Here is a 15,265-nt window from a genome sequence, read left to right on the forward strand (position 1 = left end):
TGCATTTCTTTCTCTTGTCTTTATTTGTTTGAATACCTTCCCAAATTCCCATGATCATGTCAAGATTCTTGTAAACAATGCTACCATCCTTCAAAAAAATCAATGTTATCTGTGCTTTAAGGTAAACCTACAGCTCTTCCTTTTGCACAGTTCTTTCCTTCTCCTTCTCAGAGTCTTCTTTCTTGGCTTTGGATGAGTCCTGAGAAACAATCAAAGAAAAAAGTAAGTTATGCAACAAAGACTCTTCATATCAAGTTAGCGTTAGAACAAGCAGCAAACTGCCCAGGCTGGTCTTACAACTTGGGGGTGGGCCAATGGCCTTCTGTGAAGGAATTGGGCCCCACTGGATTCAAGAAGTCTTACTTCTGAGTAGACATGCTTAGGACTTTGCTATAAATTCCGAGCTACACATTAGCCCAAAAGGTGTGGATCAGTTAATTTCACATTGTGAATTCACAAAGACAGGATTCCTCAGGCATGGGTACATGAATTCATTGTGTGCAAGACAATTCTAAAACCACCTTTAAACATAAATGTATACCTTACCTTCTTTCTTGCCTTAATTTGTTCTTCTAAGAATTTGGCAAAAGCATCGAGATTGTGCTCGCCTTTGTATGGGACAACCTTTGAGGAATAAAAAACAGGGGGGGGGGTGAATGGAATGGTGAATTGTCTGTTATTTTGTGGACTCATAGGGCAACTTGGTACATGCTTGCCCTACAGACACCCTTTAAGACAGATATTGGGTTGTATAGTTGGAGTAGACTAATTGAAGTTAATGCGCATTACTAACTTTGGTTTATGAATTTTGCTCAAAGTGGGACTTAGCTGGATACAGTCCATTGTGCCAATGCTTATGAAGGTCCCAATCCATATTGCCATTCTGCTGGCTTTTGAAGACATATATGAAGGCATTTCCCTTGAACTCTCAACCTGAATCTTTTGTTTTAATTAATGGGATTTTTTTTTAATTTCATATTTTAATGCTGAATGTTTATATTTCAATATTTGTGGACCTTGTTTGTGTGTGTGTGTGTGTGTGTGTGTGTGTGTGTGTGTGTGTGTGTGTAGTGAACTGTTGAGAAGCCAATTTGGCATAAAGCAGTACATAAATTAAAATAGCAGAAAGTGCCTGGCATTGCTCGAGAAACCAAAAATATCAGTGCACAGTTGGGGGTTAAAGTCAGTGCAGTTTTGAAACGTTCAGTCTGCCATCTTGATTCAAAATGGCGTCCAAGTGAATCCAAACTTAGACAAAAACCTGCTCCTTGATCTGAAGAACTACCATGAAGAAAACTGCTTACAGTATCTTAAGAGGTGTCCAAATGCCTAGAGAAGAGGCAAACAACTTTCCCAAATAGATGTTGTTGTTGTTGTTGTTGTTGAGTTTTAAGTTACAGGGAAAATTATGGTTAAACATTATGATAATTTTTTTGATGGTAGGAGCAGTTCAATAATGGAACCAATTACTGATTGTGGAGGGGAGGGGCTCTTCTACGCTAGTCATCTTCAGACAGAGACGGGACATCCATCTGATGGGGATGCTCTCACTCTGGATTGGCTGCACCAAGCAGGAAGTTGGACCCAATGGCATACAAGTCCTTCCCCCACCCTCCGCCCTCCAAATCTGTGATTTGATTATTTTATTACAGTGCATGGCCAATTGAGAGAACTAATGGCAACATATGCCAGCTGCCAGCCTTCTCAATTAGTATTCCTAGAGGGTGAAAACACATCAGGCCAGGAGCAATGCAAAACAAGAAAAGGAAAGGCATTTATATTCCAAAAAGAATCAAATGCCCCAGGCTTCTGTAAACAGACACATTTTCACGCCACCTAAATGCTCAGGGCTCCCTCTTTGGTTCATTAGAATCTGGGCATGCACACACAGCACCGGAGCACCTTCCTAAGGGATTAAATGAGGACAAATGTCTTTGAATGTAATTTATGTGTGGGGAATAGGGGGAGAGAGGAGAGGGAGGAATGAAAACCTGAGTAATGTCTTAATTATGAAAGAGTGCCATTGAATTGAATTACTTGGCTCCAGAGGTGATGTTCTCAGTTCAGTTAGATTATCCATCCAAATGGTGGAGCACAGCCATTTGTTTGATGTATTTTTTATTATTTGTGCCCGCTTCCATTCCATCCCCACAGCATTTTTACAGGGTATATTTTCCAACACTCCCCCTGATCTCCGACTATGCCCGTGCAACAAGGGGAAGATAGAGGATTTTATCCATTTTTTTCTTTCACTGCCCTCTATACGACGCAATGAGGCCAAGGCTCCTCATACTAATCCCTTCGCTTATCGCCTTGGAAGACGACCGCATGAAATTTCTATTGGTGGACGCTAATCCCAGGGTTACCCGCAGAGTGGCCATTTATATCTTGCAGGCCCTGAAACTCAGAGCTCTCTCGACTGGCTAACTTTCTCTAGATGCGGATTTCACTACACATTCCCCAGTGGACAAAACACACATGATGCATCCTAGTTTTTACCAAATTCTGTTTTATATCGCATGTTTTTATATCCAATGTTTTGTAAGTGTTTGATATATGTTCTGTATAATAGCGGTAGGTTACTGCTATTATTATTATTATTATTATTATTATTATTATTATTATTATTATTAATGTTTTATGTGTTATGTGCTATGGCCAACCGGCTAATGCAATAAAATTTTGATTTATTTGTGACCTCCTTTGTTGTAAGACTAATTCCATGGTTGTTGCTGTTTTGTTGTTGTTGTTTTTTTTGGGAAAAGCACAAGAGAATGGTGGGTCTGAAACGTAATCAAAGACGAAGGCGCCAGAAGTTTCTGTTGCACTCAGAAACGTTTCAATAATAATAATAATAATAATAATAATAATAAATAATTTATTATTTATACCTCGCCCATCTGCCTGGGCCTCCCCAGCCACTCTGGGCGGCTTCCAACAAAAGATGAAAAAATACATTAAAACATCAGTCATTAAAAACTCCCCTAAACAGGACTGCCTTCAGATGTCTTCTAAACGTCAGATAGTGTAGCATACAATCTTCTGTAACTAAGACATCTCTGGCTAAAAGATTATCAAATGCAATTAAATTAGCTGGTGCAGGAAGTATCTAGAAATAAATGGCAGATGTTTTTTCTTAAATAATCTCGAAACCAAAATTATGCACCTCAGATAAAAAACTAAATAAAAAAAACATGTTGAAAGTGTATACATTTAAAATCTGTAAGTATCCTATCTAAATTTCCATTTTTGTTAAGGAAATATTTTATGGTCAGCAGGGACACAAACAATTGCTGCAAATACATACATGCATCTCCTATGAAGGCACTTGTCGTTTCAAGCATTGCTTGAGATATTAAGTGTGCATTACGATGTGGGGGAATGCTGAATTCATTTCCCGAACATAATGCTAGTGCTTCTGTCCTGTTTTCTAATGTTTTTCACATTGTAATACCTGCTGCATTATGGAACCGAAGCTTTTTGACCAATCTGCCAGCTAAATTTCATTCACACCAGTGGGTGTGCTCTAACTAGGGTTGCCATACTTCAAACAGTGAAAATCCGGACAGAGAAGTTGTTGAGCTTTGACATGGCTTGCCATAGGTCCGGATTTTCCCAGACGGCAGTATTCCAGATATTTCCAGGAAATTCCGGATGTATGGCAACCCTAGCTCTGACATACCCACAAATGTAATTGGACAGTATTGCTACTCCCCTAACTTTCTACAGACCTGTGCGCCTGTTTCTCCATGATTCAAGCATGACAACAGCAAGAAATGTAGTTTTCCTTTGCTTTTGAGTCCACAGGACACCCTTGCTTGCTGCTAGAATTGCACCCCCACCCCAATTTCATCACGAGACATCCATTACCCATAAGCACCCGATGAGGGTGGAAAACATCTCACCTCCGTTTCAGATCCTGCAGGAAAGTACCTGAAGAACGGGTACCGTTCCAGGTTGATTAACAGAATGTCATTTGCCGTGAAGTCTATTTTGGCAATGACAACGTTTTTCCGGCTTTCGTACAACTTGCCAAATTCATCCCATACAGGTAGCAGTTTTTGGCAATCTCGAGACCAGGGTGCATCTGGGATTGAAAACCAAGAATGTGCCATTTTAAAATAAATAAATAGTGGTGGCGCTGGAACTTATAACACCTTCTAATGGTGTAGTCAGCTAGTGAGTGCCGACAGAACTGTAGCCAAAGTCAGACTACGGAGAAACAAAAGAAAGATATTGGGATGCACTAGTAAGTTTTTTTTATCCCCCCCCCCCCCGAAAAAAACAACCTTTCAAAGGGGAATCATGGCAACAGTAGTTTGCTAATGGTGCTGGGATTGTAGCTCTGTGAGGTCAGCAGCCTAAACAAACTACAGTTCCCAGGATCCTCCATGACTGTTAAAGTGGTCCAAGTGTGCATGACATGTACGCCATGGGAGTGAAAACTGATTCCGCGGCAGGCCAATTTAAACTAGCAGCATTTGCTTGAACATACACAAGCCGACTCCATATCAGCTCAGTGTGCCACTCTGCTGCTGTTTTCAATAAAATCAAGTACTGTAATTCTTTCCCTGTGAGAGCTCATCCTCCAGTGTCTCCTCTTCAGAAGCACAAGTGATACTCACAGAACAGGACAAACACGTGGTTCTTCTTATTAAAGGCAACCCGGTCAAAGTTGCTCCCAACCAGCACTTTCACCGGCTTCTTATCCCAGCCTTCTTGGATTTCCTCGCTGGATTTATGTGGCTAATAAGGGGGAAAGAGATAAGGGTGGATGTCAACAGGGGCTCATCTTTGAAGCTGTGCTGGGTGGTTAAGTGGTTCTCTTTGCTAAAAGTCCTTGGTGAGGCTTATCTGGCTGGACACATGTTCCCTTTCACTTTAATTACCAGCTGTCTGCTTTGTCCCATAGCAGGAGAGCAGAACTACTCACTATAGTAGAGCAATTTCTCAAAATCCCAGGGACATAGGATGATACTTTATACTGAGTCAAGCCATGGGTCCATCTATAGTATTTCAGGCAGAATCATAGAATCATAGAGTTGGAAGAGACCACAAGGGCCATCCAGTCCAACCCCCTGCCAAGCAGGAAACACCATCAAAGCATTCTTGACATATGCCTGTCAAGCCTCTGCTTAAAGACCTCCAAAGAAGGAGACTCCACCACACACCTTGGCAGCAAATTCCACTGCCGAACAGCTCTTACTGTCAGGAAGTTCTTCCTAATGTTTAGGTGGAATCTTCTTTCTTGAAGACATTCCCAGACTTACTGGGAGATGCCAAGGACTCGTCCTGAGACCATTTGTATACGAATTAGATGCTCTGTCACTCCATGGCCCTTGGTGAAATTCTGAGTCGACCTTGGCTCCATCTAGTTCAGCATCGTCTACCCTGACTAGCAAGCAACTCACCAGGGATTCAGGCAGAGTTCTCTCCAGGTTCTACCTGGAGATGGTAGGGATTGAACCTGGGGGTTGAACCTCTGCAAACAAGACTAATGCTCGGCTACTGAGCTATGTCCCTTCCCTGTTGTAAGGCACTTTCCCCAATCATGTACAGAAAAGGGAGTGGATTTCCTTCTACAGTGGTACCTCGGGTTTACAAACACAATTGGTTCCGGAAGTCTGTACTTAACCTGAAGCGAACTTTCCCATTGAAAGTAATGGAAGGTGAATTAATCCATTCCAGATGGTCCGTAGAGTACTTAACCATAAGCGTACTTAACCTGAAGCGAGCTTTCCCATTGAAAGTAATGGAAAGTGGATTAATCCGTTCCAGACGGGTCCACGGAGTACTCAACTTGAATTGTACTTAACCCGAGGTATGAGTGCAATTGGTTCCGGAAGTCTGTACTTAACCTGAAGCATACTTAACCTGAAGCGAACTTCCCCATTGAAAGTAATTTAAAGTGGATTAATCCATTCCAGACGGGTCCGCGGAGTACTTAAACTGAAAATACTCAAACCGAGGCGTACTTAAACCAAGGTACAGTGGAACCTCGGTTTACCAACACAATCCGTTCCACCGAGGCATTCGTAAACAGAGGCATTCGCTCCCCAAAGGCACGCTTTTGCACGTGTGCGAAGCGCCGATAGAGAGCTTCTGCGAGATAGTTTCTGTGCATGCGCGAGCTGCGCATCCGACTCCGCGGAACCCAAATGTAAACACGGAGGCGCTCATAAACAGAGGTAGTTGTAAACCGAGGTTCCACTGTACTCTGTTCCCTCAGCATCTTCTGAGGCATTCCACTCATCTTAAACAAAAATGCACTATACAATGCAGTCACGGCAAAGAACATAGCACCAAGACCATGGCATAGAATCATAGAATCATAGAGTTGGAAGAGACCACAAGGGCCATCCAGTCCAACCCCCTGCCAAGCAGGAAACACCATCAAAGCATTCTTGACATATGGCTGTCAAGCCTCTGCTTAAAGACCTCCAAAGAAGGAGACTCCACCACACTCCTTGGTAGCAAATTCCACTGCCAAACAGCTCTTACTGTCAGGAAGTTCTTCCTAATGTTTAGGTGGAATCTTCTTTCTTGAAGTTTGAATCCATTGCTCCGTGTCCGCTTCTCTGGAGCAGCAGAAAACAATCTTTCACCCTCCTCCATATGACATCCTTTCATATATTTGAACATGGCTATCATGTCACCCCTTAACCTTCTCTTCTCCAGGCTAAACATACCCAGTTCCCTAAGCCGTTCCTCATAAGGCATCGTTTCCAGGCCTTTGACCATTTTGGTTGCCCTCTTCTGGACACGTTCCAGCTTGTCAGTATCCTTCTTGAACTGTGGTGCCCAGAACTGGACACAGTACTCCAGGTGAGGTCTGACCAGAGCGGAATACAGTGGTACTATTACTTCCCTAGATCTAGATGCTATACTCCTATTGATGCAGCCCAGAATTGCATTGGCTTTTTTAGCTGCTGCATCACACTGCTGACTCATGTCAAGTCTGTGGTCTACCAAGACTCCTAGGTCCTTTTCACATGTACTGCTCTCAAGCCAGGTGTCACCCATCCTGTATTTGTGCCTTTCATTTTTTTTGCCCAAGTGTAGTACCTTACATTTCTCCTTGTTAAAATTCATCTTGTTTGCTTTGGCCCAGTTGTCTAATCTGTTAAGGTCATTTTGAAGTGTGATCCTGTCCTCTGGGGTATTAGCCACCCCTCCCAATTTGGTGTCATCTGCAAACTTGCTCAGGATGCCCTCAAGCCCATCATCCAAGTCATTGATAAAGATGTTGAATAAGACTGGGCCCATCATTTTACGTGGTTTTAAAACATTGGCAGTCTTTTCCCCTTACATATGAAAAGAGAGAGAAACCAGGTTTCATCAAAGGTGTTTTCTTTTATAACCCCATCTGCAATTCTTCTGAGCCCAGTTAGTTGTTCTGAACTAGCGATATCCCAGATATTATTGAACCATGTCTCAAGGGGTAGCTCCACCTGGGATTCCACTCATTTCAAACTCTGGCTGAGGATTTATATAGTTCCTTAGCAAGATTTATATACCACTTCATCAAAATATATAGGCAATTCACATAATGCTGCATGCAATATTGATTAAAAAGAGCAAAAGCAAGACAGACTTTAAAAACAGTAGACATAATAAAATGATCAAGATAGAGATAAACTCAGCAGATATTAAAGACATATGTACATATTAAAAGTACATGCCCGGGAAAGGCTTGTTGTAACCAACCAACCACAACATTTTTTTTTTAAAAAAGAAGTAAGGCAACTCTGAAGGAAACAGCAAAGAAAAATTACAAGACTATAGCTAAAAGACAGCAGGGTTTAGTGCAATGGTGGGGAACTGTTTTGGCTCCACAAACCAAATCCTTATCAGGATCAGCCTCGTGGGCCAAATCTGACACGGCACTATTATTGCTGGTGGGTGATTGCTGCCAAGTCTCCCGTATTCCCCGGGAAACCCCCGTTTTTCTAGCTGTTCTCAGCTGAAAAAAACGATTTTTTTTGTTTTTTCCAAGTTTATTCTGGCACGGTGGCCATTTTGGAACTGGGCGGAACATGCTCAGAAGCGACTTATGATGCTGCTCTGCCCAGTTCCAAAATGGCTGCAGTGCGACTTCTGGCGTGGCGGCCATTTTGGAACTGGGCAAAGCAGCATCAATAGTAACTTCTGAGCATGCTCCGCCCAGTTCCAAAATGGCAGCAGCGCTACTTCTGGTCTGCTACTTCCGGTCCGGTCCCTTATTTCTCCCACAGGAACTTGGTAGGTATGAGCACAAAGGGCATTGCTAGCCCTACGCTCAGTGCTGTGGGGAGCGCTGATCATAGGGTTGGCAAAGCATTTTCTCCCCAGGTGGGTGTGAGAGAGAAAAGCCTGCATTTTACAAGCTCCCTTTGGCTGCCAGCCAAAGAACCCACCAATCGTCAGCTGCCATCAACACTACAATTCACAGAGTGGTTCAAGCCCTCTTCCCCAGGGAATTCTGGGAACTGACCTTCTATGAGGACATAGCTGTCAAGTTTTCCCTTTTCTTGCGAGGAAGCCTATTCAGCATAAGGGAATTTCCCTTTTAAAAAGGGAGAACTTGACAGCTATGCTATGAGGAGAATTGGAGTCCCCTAACAACTTGTGGCACCTTTAACTCATTGCACTTCGCAGTATTCTTTGGGGAAAGCTATGACTGTTAAAATTATTATTATTATCTTATCTTATATTATCTAATATATTTTTGCTGGGCAGCTTCCAGCACATATAAAAACATAATAAAATATCAAGCATTAACATCATGGAGCTTTAAATGTACAGTGGGAATGTGGCTAAAGTTTGTCAATGTTCTTTTTCAAGTGTTGCATGCAGAACAGGACACAGTCCTCCAGTTGTGTCCTGACCCTGACTAGAAAGCGGAACTATTACCACTCAGGATCTGTATGTGTATTTGCGCTACAGCTTTCATGTGGGAATGTTCAGGAATGTGGATGAGGAAATATTATTAAATATATCCTCTCCCAGCTTGTGTTAACAAGCTCCAAACTTAGCAGAGTAGCATTCCCTTTCAATGCACAGCAGAAAACGGGAGCACAGGTTTGCTTAAACCTCTAGAATAAAGTATATATCCTGGATTTTCCCCTTTATCCCTCTTAAAAGAAAAGACATGACACAGTGCTCTTTTAAAAGTATAAAAAGAGTTTACTTACAAGCTTCTTGAGATACAGCACAACTCAAGAGGTAGACTAGCTTAGATAAAAGTAGTATATACATGTGAAGTTCACTTATATGAAGTGAGACTCCATTTCCTCTCTCTCTTGGCTGGAAGCCTAGAGAGAGTCTCCTCACTAAGAAGTTGCTTGCTCGAAGTGTGTGGTCCAAGAGAGGGGAAAAGGCTACTGGCCGGTGAATTTATCTGCCACCTTTCCCATCTCATTTGCATGTGTGGAGGAACAGGAAACTGACCTGGTCAGGTGTTCCTCCATGTGGACACTCTAGGAACTGTTGTGAGTTGACTGCACCTGTTTACATCCCACATTTCACTTATTTCAGTTCATTTGTGGTTTATCTCTCCCCACTGGGGGGGGGGGTTGTTTGATTCATATTTTGATGCAAATCTACCCAATTCAGACTCATGTGATTCTACCCACTTCAAATCAACACGCAAACCGAAACACAGCTACCCTTCATGATTTGCACTTATCCAAATTTTGCATTGCAGCTTTCCAGTCAAACAAATTAAACTTAGGATCAGGGAAATGAGAAGCTGAGAGTAACTGAGTCACAGATATGTCCTTCCCCAGATAAACATCCTCACTATATACAATATGCATGCACATTAATAAACCACTGCAAAAAAAGCAATTGATGCAATTGTGAGGCTCAATAGGAGCCAGGTCAATGAAACCGACAAATTGTTTGCCGTGGTATACCAAATGAAAAGCGTGACACTGATTGCTTCTGTATATAGCATGCACAATAAAACTCTGAAAATCCAGAGGATGTGTGGAGTGCTTACTCGGGAGTAGCCAACACCCATCTGTGACAATCCCAAAAGCTCACCTTTGCTTTTCCTTCTAAGTAGTTCCGGCAGAAGTGTCGTAGATTCTCCGGGGTCACTTCATCTGCAGGCATCTTGTACTTGACATTACTTGTCAAGTTCAGGATTTGAACGGAAGGGACTTCTACCTCTGTTACCCGGAAGTACTCAATCACACGGCCATTTCTGGTTTCATCAGTATCCACAAAGATGAACATGATCTGAAGAATGAAAGAAGCAAGAAATACTGTATTTCTACCGCCTTACATCCCAAAACAGTTTCCCACCTTGGGCCCCCAGACGTTGTTCAGATTATACTGTAACTCCCATCATCCTTGACCATTAGCCATGCTGTCTGGGAACAGTGGGGCTATTAATCCAACAGCATTTGGGGCCTCAAAATGGCTGTCCAAGATGGTGCCTGAAGAGAAGACTGATTTTTATTTTATTTTATTTTATTGTGAACTGCTCTGTGATCCTCAAGTGAAAGGCAATATAGAAATTCAAATAACAATAACAAATATTTATTTATTTAAGGAAAAAAATATACTGTTTGATTGTAGAAAAAACTTCAACACGCATGTTTAAAATGATATATTTATGGATGCTTTTTGTTGTATATTTCCTTGATATATTTGTATGAAAGTGCATGTTATAAATGTTTAAATAAATGAATAAAATATCTACCACAGGGAACCAAGCAGAGGGCCTTCTCAGTAGTGGCACCCGCCCTGTGGAACACCCTCCCGTCAGATGTCAAACCTATAAACAACTATATGACTGGGGCTATTTTTCATAGTGCACGGCTGCTCGTCCCCGGTCAGTCACATACAGACTGCCTTTGGAGCTGAATTTGAATCTAGGCTTGCGAGATGATCCCAGGAAAGCAAACATCTACAATGTCCTCAGTACTCTGACATCCAATATTTGCAATCCAGGAGAACTCCAGAAAACAACATTATACCAACCTTCCCTCTGAATTCCAAGGCAGCAGATGTATAATTGTCATAAGCTGAGCCAAACATGTCAGCGCTCTTGGCCATGAAGAGAACGATGTGATTTTCAACGGGCACGTCAAAAATCTTCACAGATGTCTGGAAAACAAAACATCAGAGCTCTCTCTCAGAAGCCTGGCAACGGAGGTCACAATCCAGAAAGAGACTGAGGGTTGTAGTCAGCTAAGCCCTACTCAGGGTAGACCTGATGAAATGAATGAACCTGAATTCATTACTGCCCCTTTCAGAGGCGTCAAATCTGTGGGACCATTTCAAAGTTTCTGTTTCAGTGTATCTGAAGTAGTGTGCATGCACACGAAAGCTCATACAAACTTAGTTGGTCTCTAAGGTGCTACTGGAAGGATTTTTTCCCCTCAAAGTTTCTTGTTGGAGATATTCTAGTAATTGGGGTCTGGAGGATTTACTAGGAGTGGGAGATAGAAGTAGCTCACATCCCTGCTGTAGAGAATATTGAGCTGAGCAGAGAAGTATGGTCCATTAGGGCAGTGTTTCTCAACCTTTTTTGGGCCACGGCACACTTGTTCCGTGAAAAAAATCACGAGGCACACCACCATTAAAAAAGTTTAAAAAATTAACTCTTTGTCGCCCTATATTATAATTATGACTGTAAGAAACACTTGCCAAATATTGCTTTCCGGCGGGTGAAGCTCATTGCGGCCACGGGCAGGGCGGGAGAAAGCGAGGCAAAGATGGGGGTGTGGGATAAAAGGAAGGAGGGGAGAGGGGAGCGCTTAGTGTTGGGAGAATGGCAGCTGGGCTGGAAGAGCGGCGGCGGCGCCTGCGCGCGCTCCCTCCTCGCGCGCTCTAGCTCTCCGCTGCTGGGTTGGCGCCTCGCAGTTCGCGAGCCGCTACCTGCGCCCCCCCCCGTGCGCCTGCCTCGCCTTGCCGCGACTTGGCCAACTTTTCTGCCCACCAGCTCTCGCCTGCGCTCCTCCTTCCCCCCGCCCCCTCTCCCCCCTCCCACTCTCGGCGGCGGATCCCTTTACCTTGGGAGAGGAGGGAGCCTGGACGCTGTACGGTGGCGCTGCTCTCTCTCAGGGGGGTTTTCAGCAGCCGTAAAGCGGCATGAGAAAGAAGCGGGCGGCTTTCCCTCGGTCTCCCTCCCAAAATTTATTTGCAAAAAAAAAGGGGGGAGGCTCTGGCCGGCTTCCTGCAGCTAGAGCGAAAGGGGACCACGATGCTGCAAAATTGCCCTTCTCACGTCACGGCACACCAGCCAGCTTCTCGCGGCACAATAGTGTGCCGCGGAACAGTGGTTGAGAAACGCTGCATTAGGGCAAATGGGGCACAGACCCACCCATCTCAGTGTACCCTCAGTCATAAAGAATGGCCCCGGATCATCCAGGGAGCCTAATGATTTGAGTGCAGACCCAAACTCAGGTCTCCCCAGTCCTAATCTGAGACTCCAACCACTCAGGCAGCACCAAACTCACCTCAAGATTATACTCTATGACTAAATCCATGGTGAATGTTTTTATCAATCCAGTAAGGTCCACTTTGTTCAGTTTGCCTTCTTCGGATGCTTTATTATGAATGGGCTTTCCCTGGAGCACAAGAAATAGTCGATTTAACAATAAAGTGAGCCACATCCCCTGTTAACATTCACATGGGGGGGCGAATCGTTGGATTCAGTTGCTGCCTGGTGCCTTTCGAGAAATGATGTTTGAAAAATGGCTGCCCTCCTGTGGTGCAATGAGTCAGTGTGTCTGGCTGCTAACCATAAGGTCCGTGGTTTGAAGCCCACCCAGGGATGGCTGGGGGCAGGATTCCTGCATCGCAGGGGGTTGGGCTAGATGACCCTCGGGATCCCTTCCAACTCTACAATTCTATGATAAAGCAGCCTCTCTAACCATCTGCTTTGTGTGCAGAAGGTCCCCGTTTTAATCCTCGGCCTCTTCAGCTGGGGCTTGGAATGTCCCATGTCCGAAGCCCTAGGGTGCTCTGGACTATAGCTTCCATCAAACACAGTCATTCAGAAGGCAGAAAAACCAGTAGGAGAACACTTCAATCTCCCAGTACATTCAGAAGACAGAAAAACCAGTAGGAGAACACTTCAATCTCCCAGGACATTCTATACAAGATCTCAAAATAGCTGTCTTACTACAAAAGAATTTCAGAAATAGACTGGAAAGAGAAGTTGCTGAATTACAACTTATCACCAAGCTCAAAACCATGGAGGGACCTGGTTTGAACAGAGATATCGGATTCTTATCTCATTATACATGATAAGCAATCTTCAGCCATCTCAACCCTTGCTTTTTCATGCAAAACCATTTGCAGTCGTTTTCGGTCATCTACAGCTATCAGTCAGTCAATCACCCACTTCCACCACCCTTCTGAGTGATCCGCCCTCCCCTCCCCCTCCCCACCCCCTCCCCACCCCTTCTCTACATAAGTGCCTGGGGACTCCTATTTCACTGTATCTGAAGAAGTGTGCATGCACACGAAAGCTCATACCAAAATAAAAACTTAGTTGGTCTTTAAGGTGCTACTGAAGGAATTTTTTCATTTTACTTCGACCCAGACCAACACGGCTACCTACCTGTAACTCATTTTTTTAAAGAGCCATGACATTTTTCCATCGGTCAAAGCATTATGGCTGTGTTTTATCACATGACAGATCGCAGTGGCCATTCCCACTAATGTGAAAAAGTTGCACTGCTCTCATTTTATCCAGCTATTTGGTTGTAGATCACAAAATATCACCTCAGGCTTCAAATATAAAAGACATAGCACAAAAGGAAAGGAAAATGGGAGTTTGAAGGAAAACAACAAGTCAGACACTAAGACCATAATGGAGTTCCTGTAACAAGCAGCTGGATGGAATAATAAGAAGAAGAAGAGTTTGGATTTGATAGCCCGCTTTATCACTACCCTAAGGAGTCTCAAAGTGGTTAACAATCTCCTTTTCCTTCCTCCCCCACAACAAACACTCTGTGAGGTGAGTGGGGCTGAGAGACTTCAGGGAAGTGTGACTAGTCCAAGGTCACCCAGCAGCTGCATGTGGAGGAGCGGGGAATCGAACCCGGTTCACCAGATTATGAGTCCACTGCTCTTAACCACTACACCACATTGTAGGAGAGGAGAGCAAAAAGCTGCTGGCCTGTCTCTGTTCCCTTACAGATTTTTTATATATAATGTATTTTTGCACTGTTTCCACTAGATAGGGATCTCACTGGAGAATGAGTTTAACATTAGTACAGTGGTACCTCGGGTTACAGACACTTCAGGTTACAGACTCCGCTAACCCAGAAATAGTACCTCGGGTTAAGAACTTTGCTTCAGGATGAGAACAGAAATCACGTGGCGGCAGCAGGAGGCCCCATTAGCTAAAGCGGTACCTCAGGTTAAGAACAGTTTCAGGTGAAGAACGGACCTCCAGAACGAATTAAGTTCTTAACCCGAGGTACCACTGTTTATAAGATACACATGCTAATAATACCTTTTGGAACACAACCACCATGTCTTCTCTGATGCCAAAGTCAGCAAAAACTTCTTCGCTGGCTGATACTCCAAACGGAAGTTCAGGGACATCTCTTGCAGAATCATAAAAGGCCTCCACAACTCCACCTCGAAGGCTCTGTATATGGCAGTGGGGGGGGGGGGAGAAAAACATAAGAGGAATCCTGCTGGGTCAGTCCAGTGGCCCATCTAGTACAGCATCCAGTTCCCACATTGGCCAACCACAGGCGTGTAGGAAACCCACAAGAGCCCTCTCTCCTCCTACAGCTCCCAGCAACTGGTTTTCAGAAGCATTTCTGCCTCTGACCATGGAGGCAGAGCATCGCCACCATGGTTCGTAGCCACTAGGGCAGGCATAGGCAACCTTGGCTCGCCAGATGTTTTGGAACTACAACTCCCATGATCCCTGACCACTGGCCCTGTTAGCTAGGGATCATGGGAGTTGTAGTTCCAAAACATCTGGAGAGCCAAGGTTGCCTATGCCTGCACTAGGGTGATGACTTTTTCATTTTTTCCCCCTCAAAAATTATTTCCTGTAGCACAAATGGATGAACTTTTGCCTATTAATGACTAAAATGAGGTATATTCCATTGAAATATAAAAAAAGGTTACGCACAAACCGTTTTTAATTTTTTTTGTATGCCGTTTTACCATTTCATAAAATTGTATTAACAATTCTATATGTATTTCGTATCAAATTTGGACACAACACCACATTCCACAATGGGGAGTGTTCTTAGCAACGTAGGGTATACAAATGTCACACCTGCGCAAGGTAAAAGCC

General features: G+C 43.7%; 1 protein-coding gene across 1 annotated transcript in view; it reads right to left on the reverse strand.

The window, feature by feature from the left end:
- The window catches only part of PDILT (protein disulfide isomerase like, testis expressed), a 27,690-nt gene continuing 12,425 nt past the window's right edge, over positions 1–15,265 (reverse strand). Inside the window, exons 4-11 of the mRNA XM_035131275.3 lie at positions 14,462–14,599; positions 12,453–12,563; positions 10,972–11,097; positions 10,027–10,224; positions 4,626–4,746; positions 3,906–4,087; positions 547–624; positions 1–199 (exon numbers count right to left, since the gene is read on the reverse strand). Coding sequence (XP_034987166.2) covers positions 128–199; positions 547–624; positions 3,906–4,087; positions 4,626–4,746; positions 10,027–10,224; positions 10,972–11,097; positions 12,453–12,563; positions 14,462–14,599 — 1,026 coding nt within the window. The 3' untranslated portion in view covers positions 1–127. The remainder of the gene's footprint in view (positions 200–546; positions 625–3,905; positions 4,088–4,625; positions 4,747–10,026; positions 10,225–10,971; positions 11,098–12,452; positions 12,564–14,461; positions 14,600–15,265) is intronic.

This window comes from Zootoca vivipara, chromosome 13 (genome assembly GCF_965207765.1).
Source record: "Zootoca vivipara chromosome 13, rZooViv2.hap1.1, whole genome shotgun sequence".
Lineage (NCBI taxonomy): Eukaryota > Metazoa > Chordata > Lepidosauria > Squamata > Lacertidae > Zootoca > Zootoca vivipara.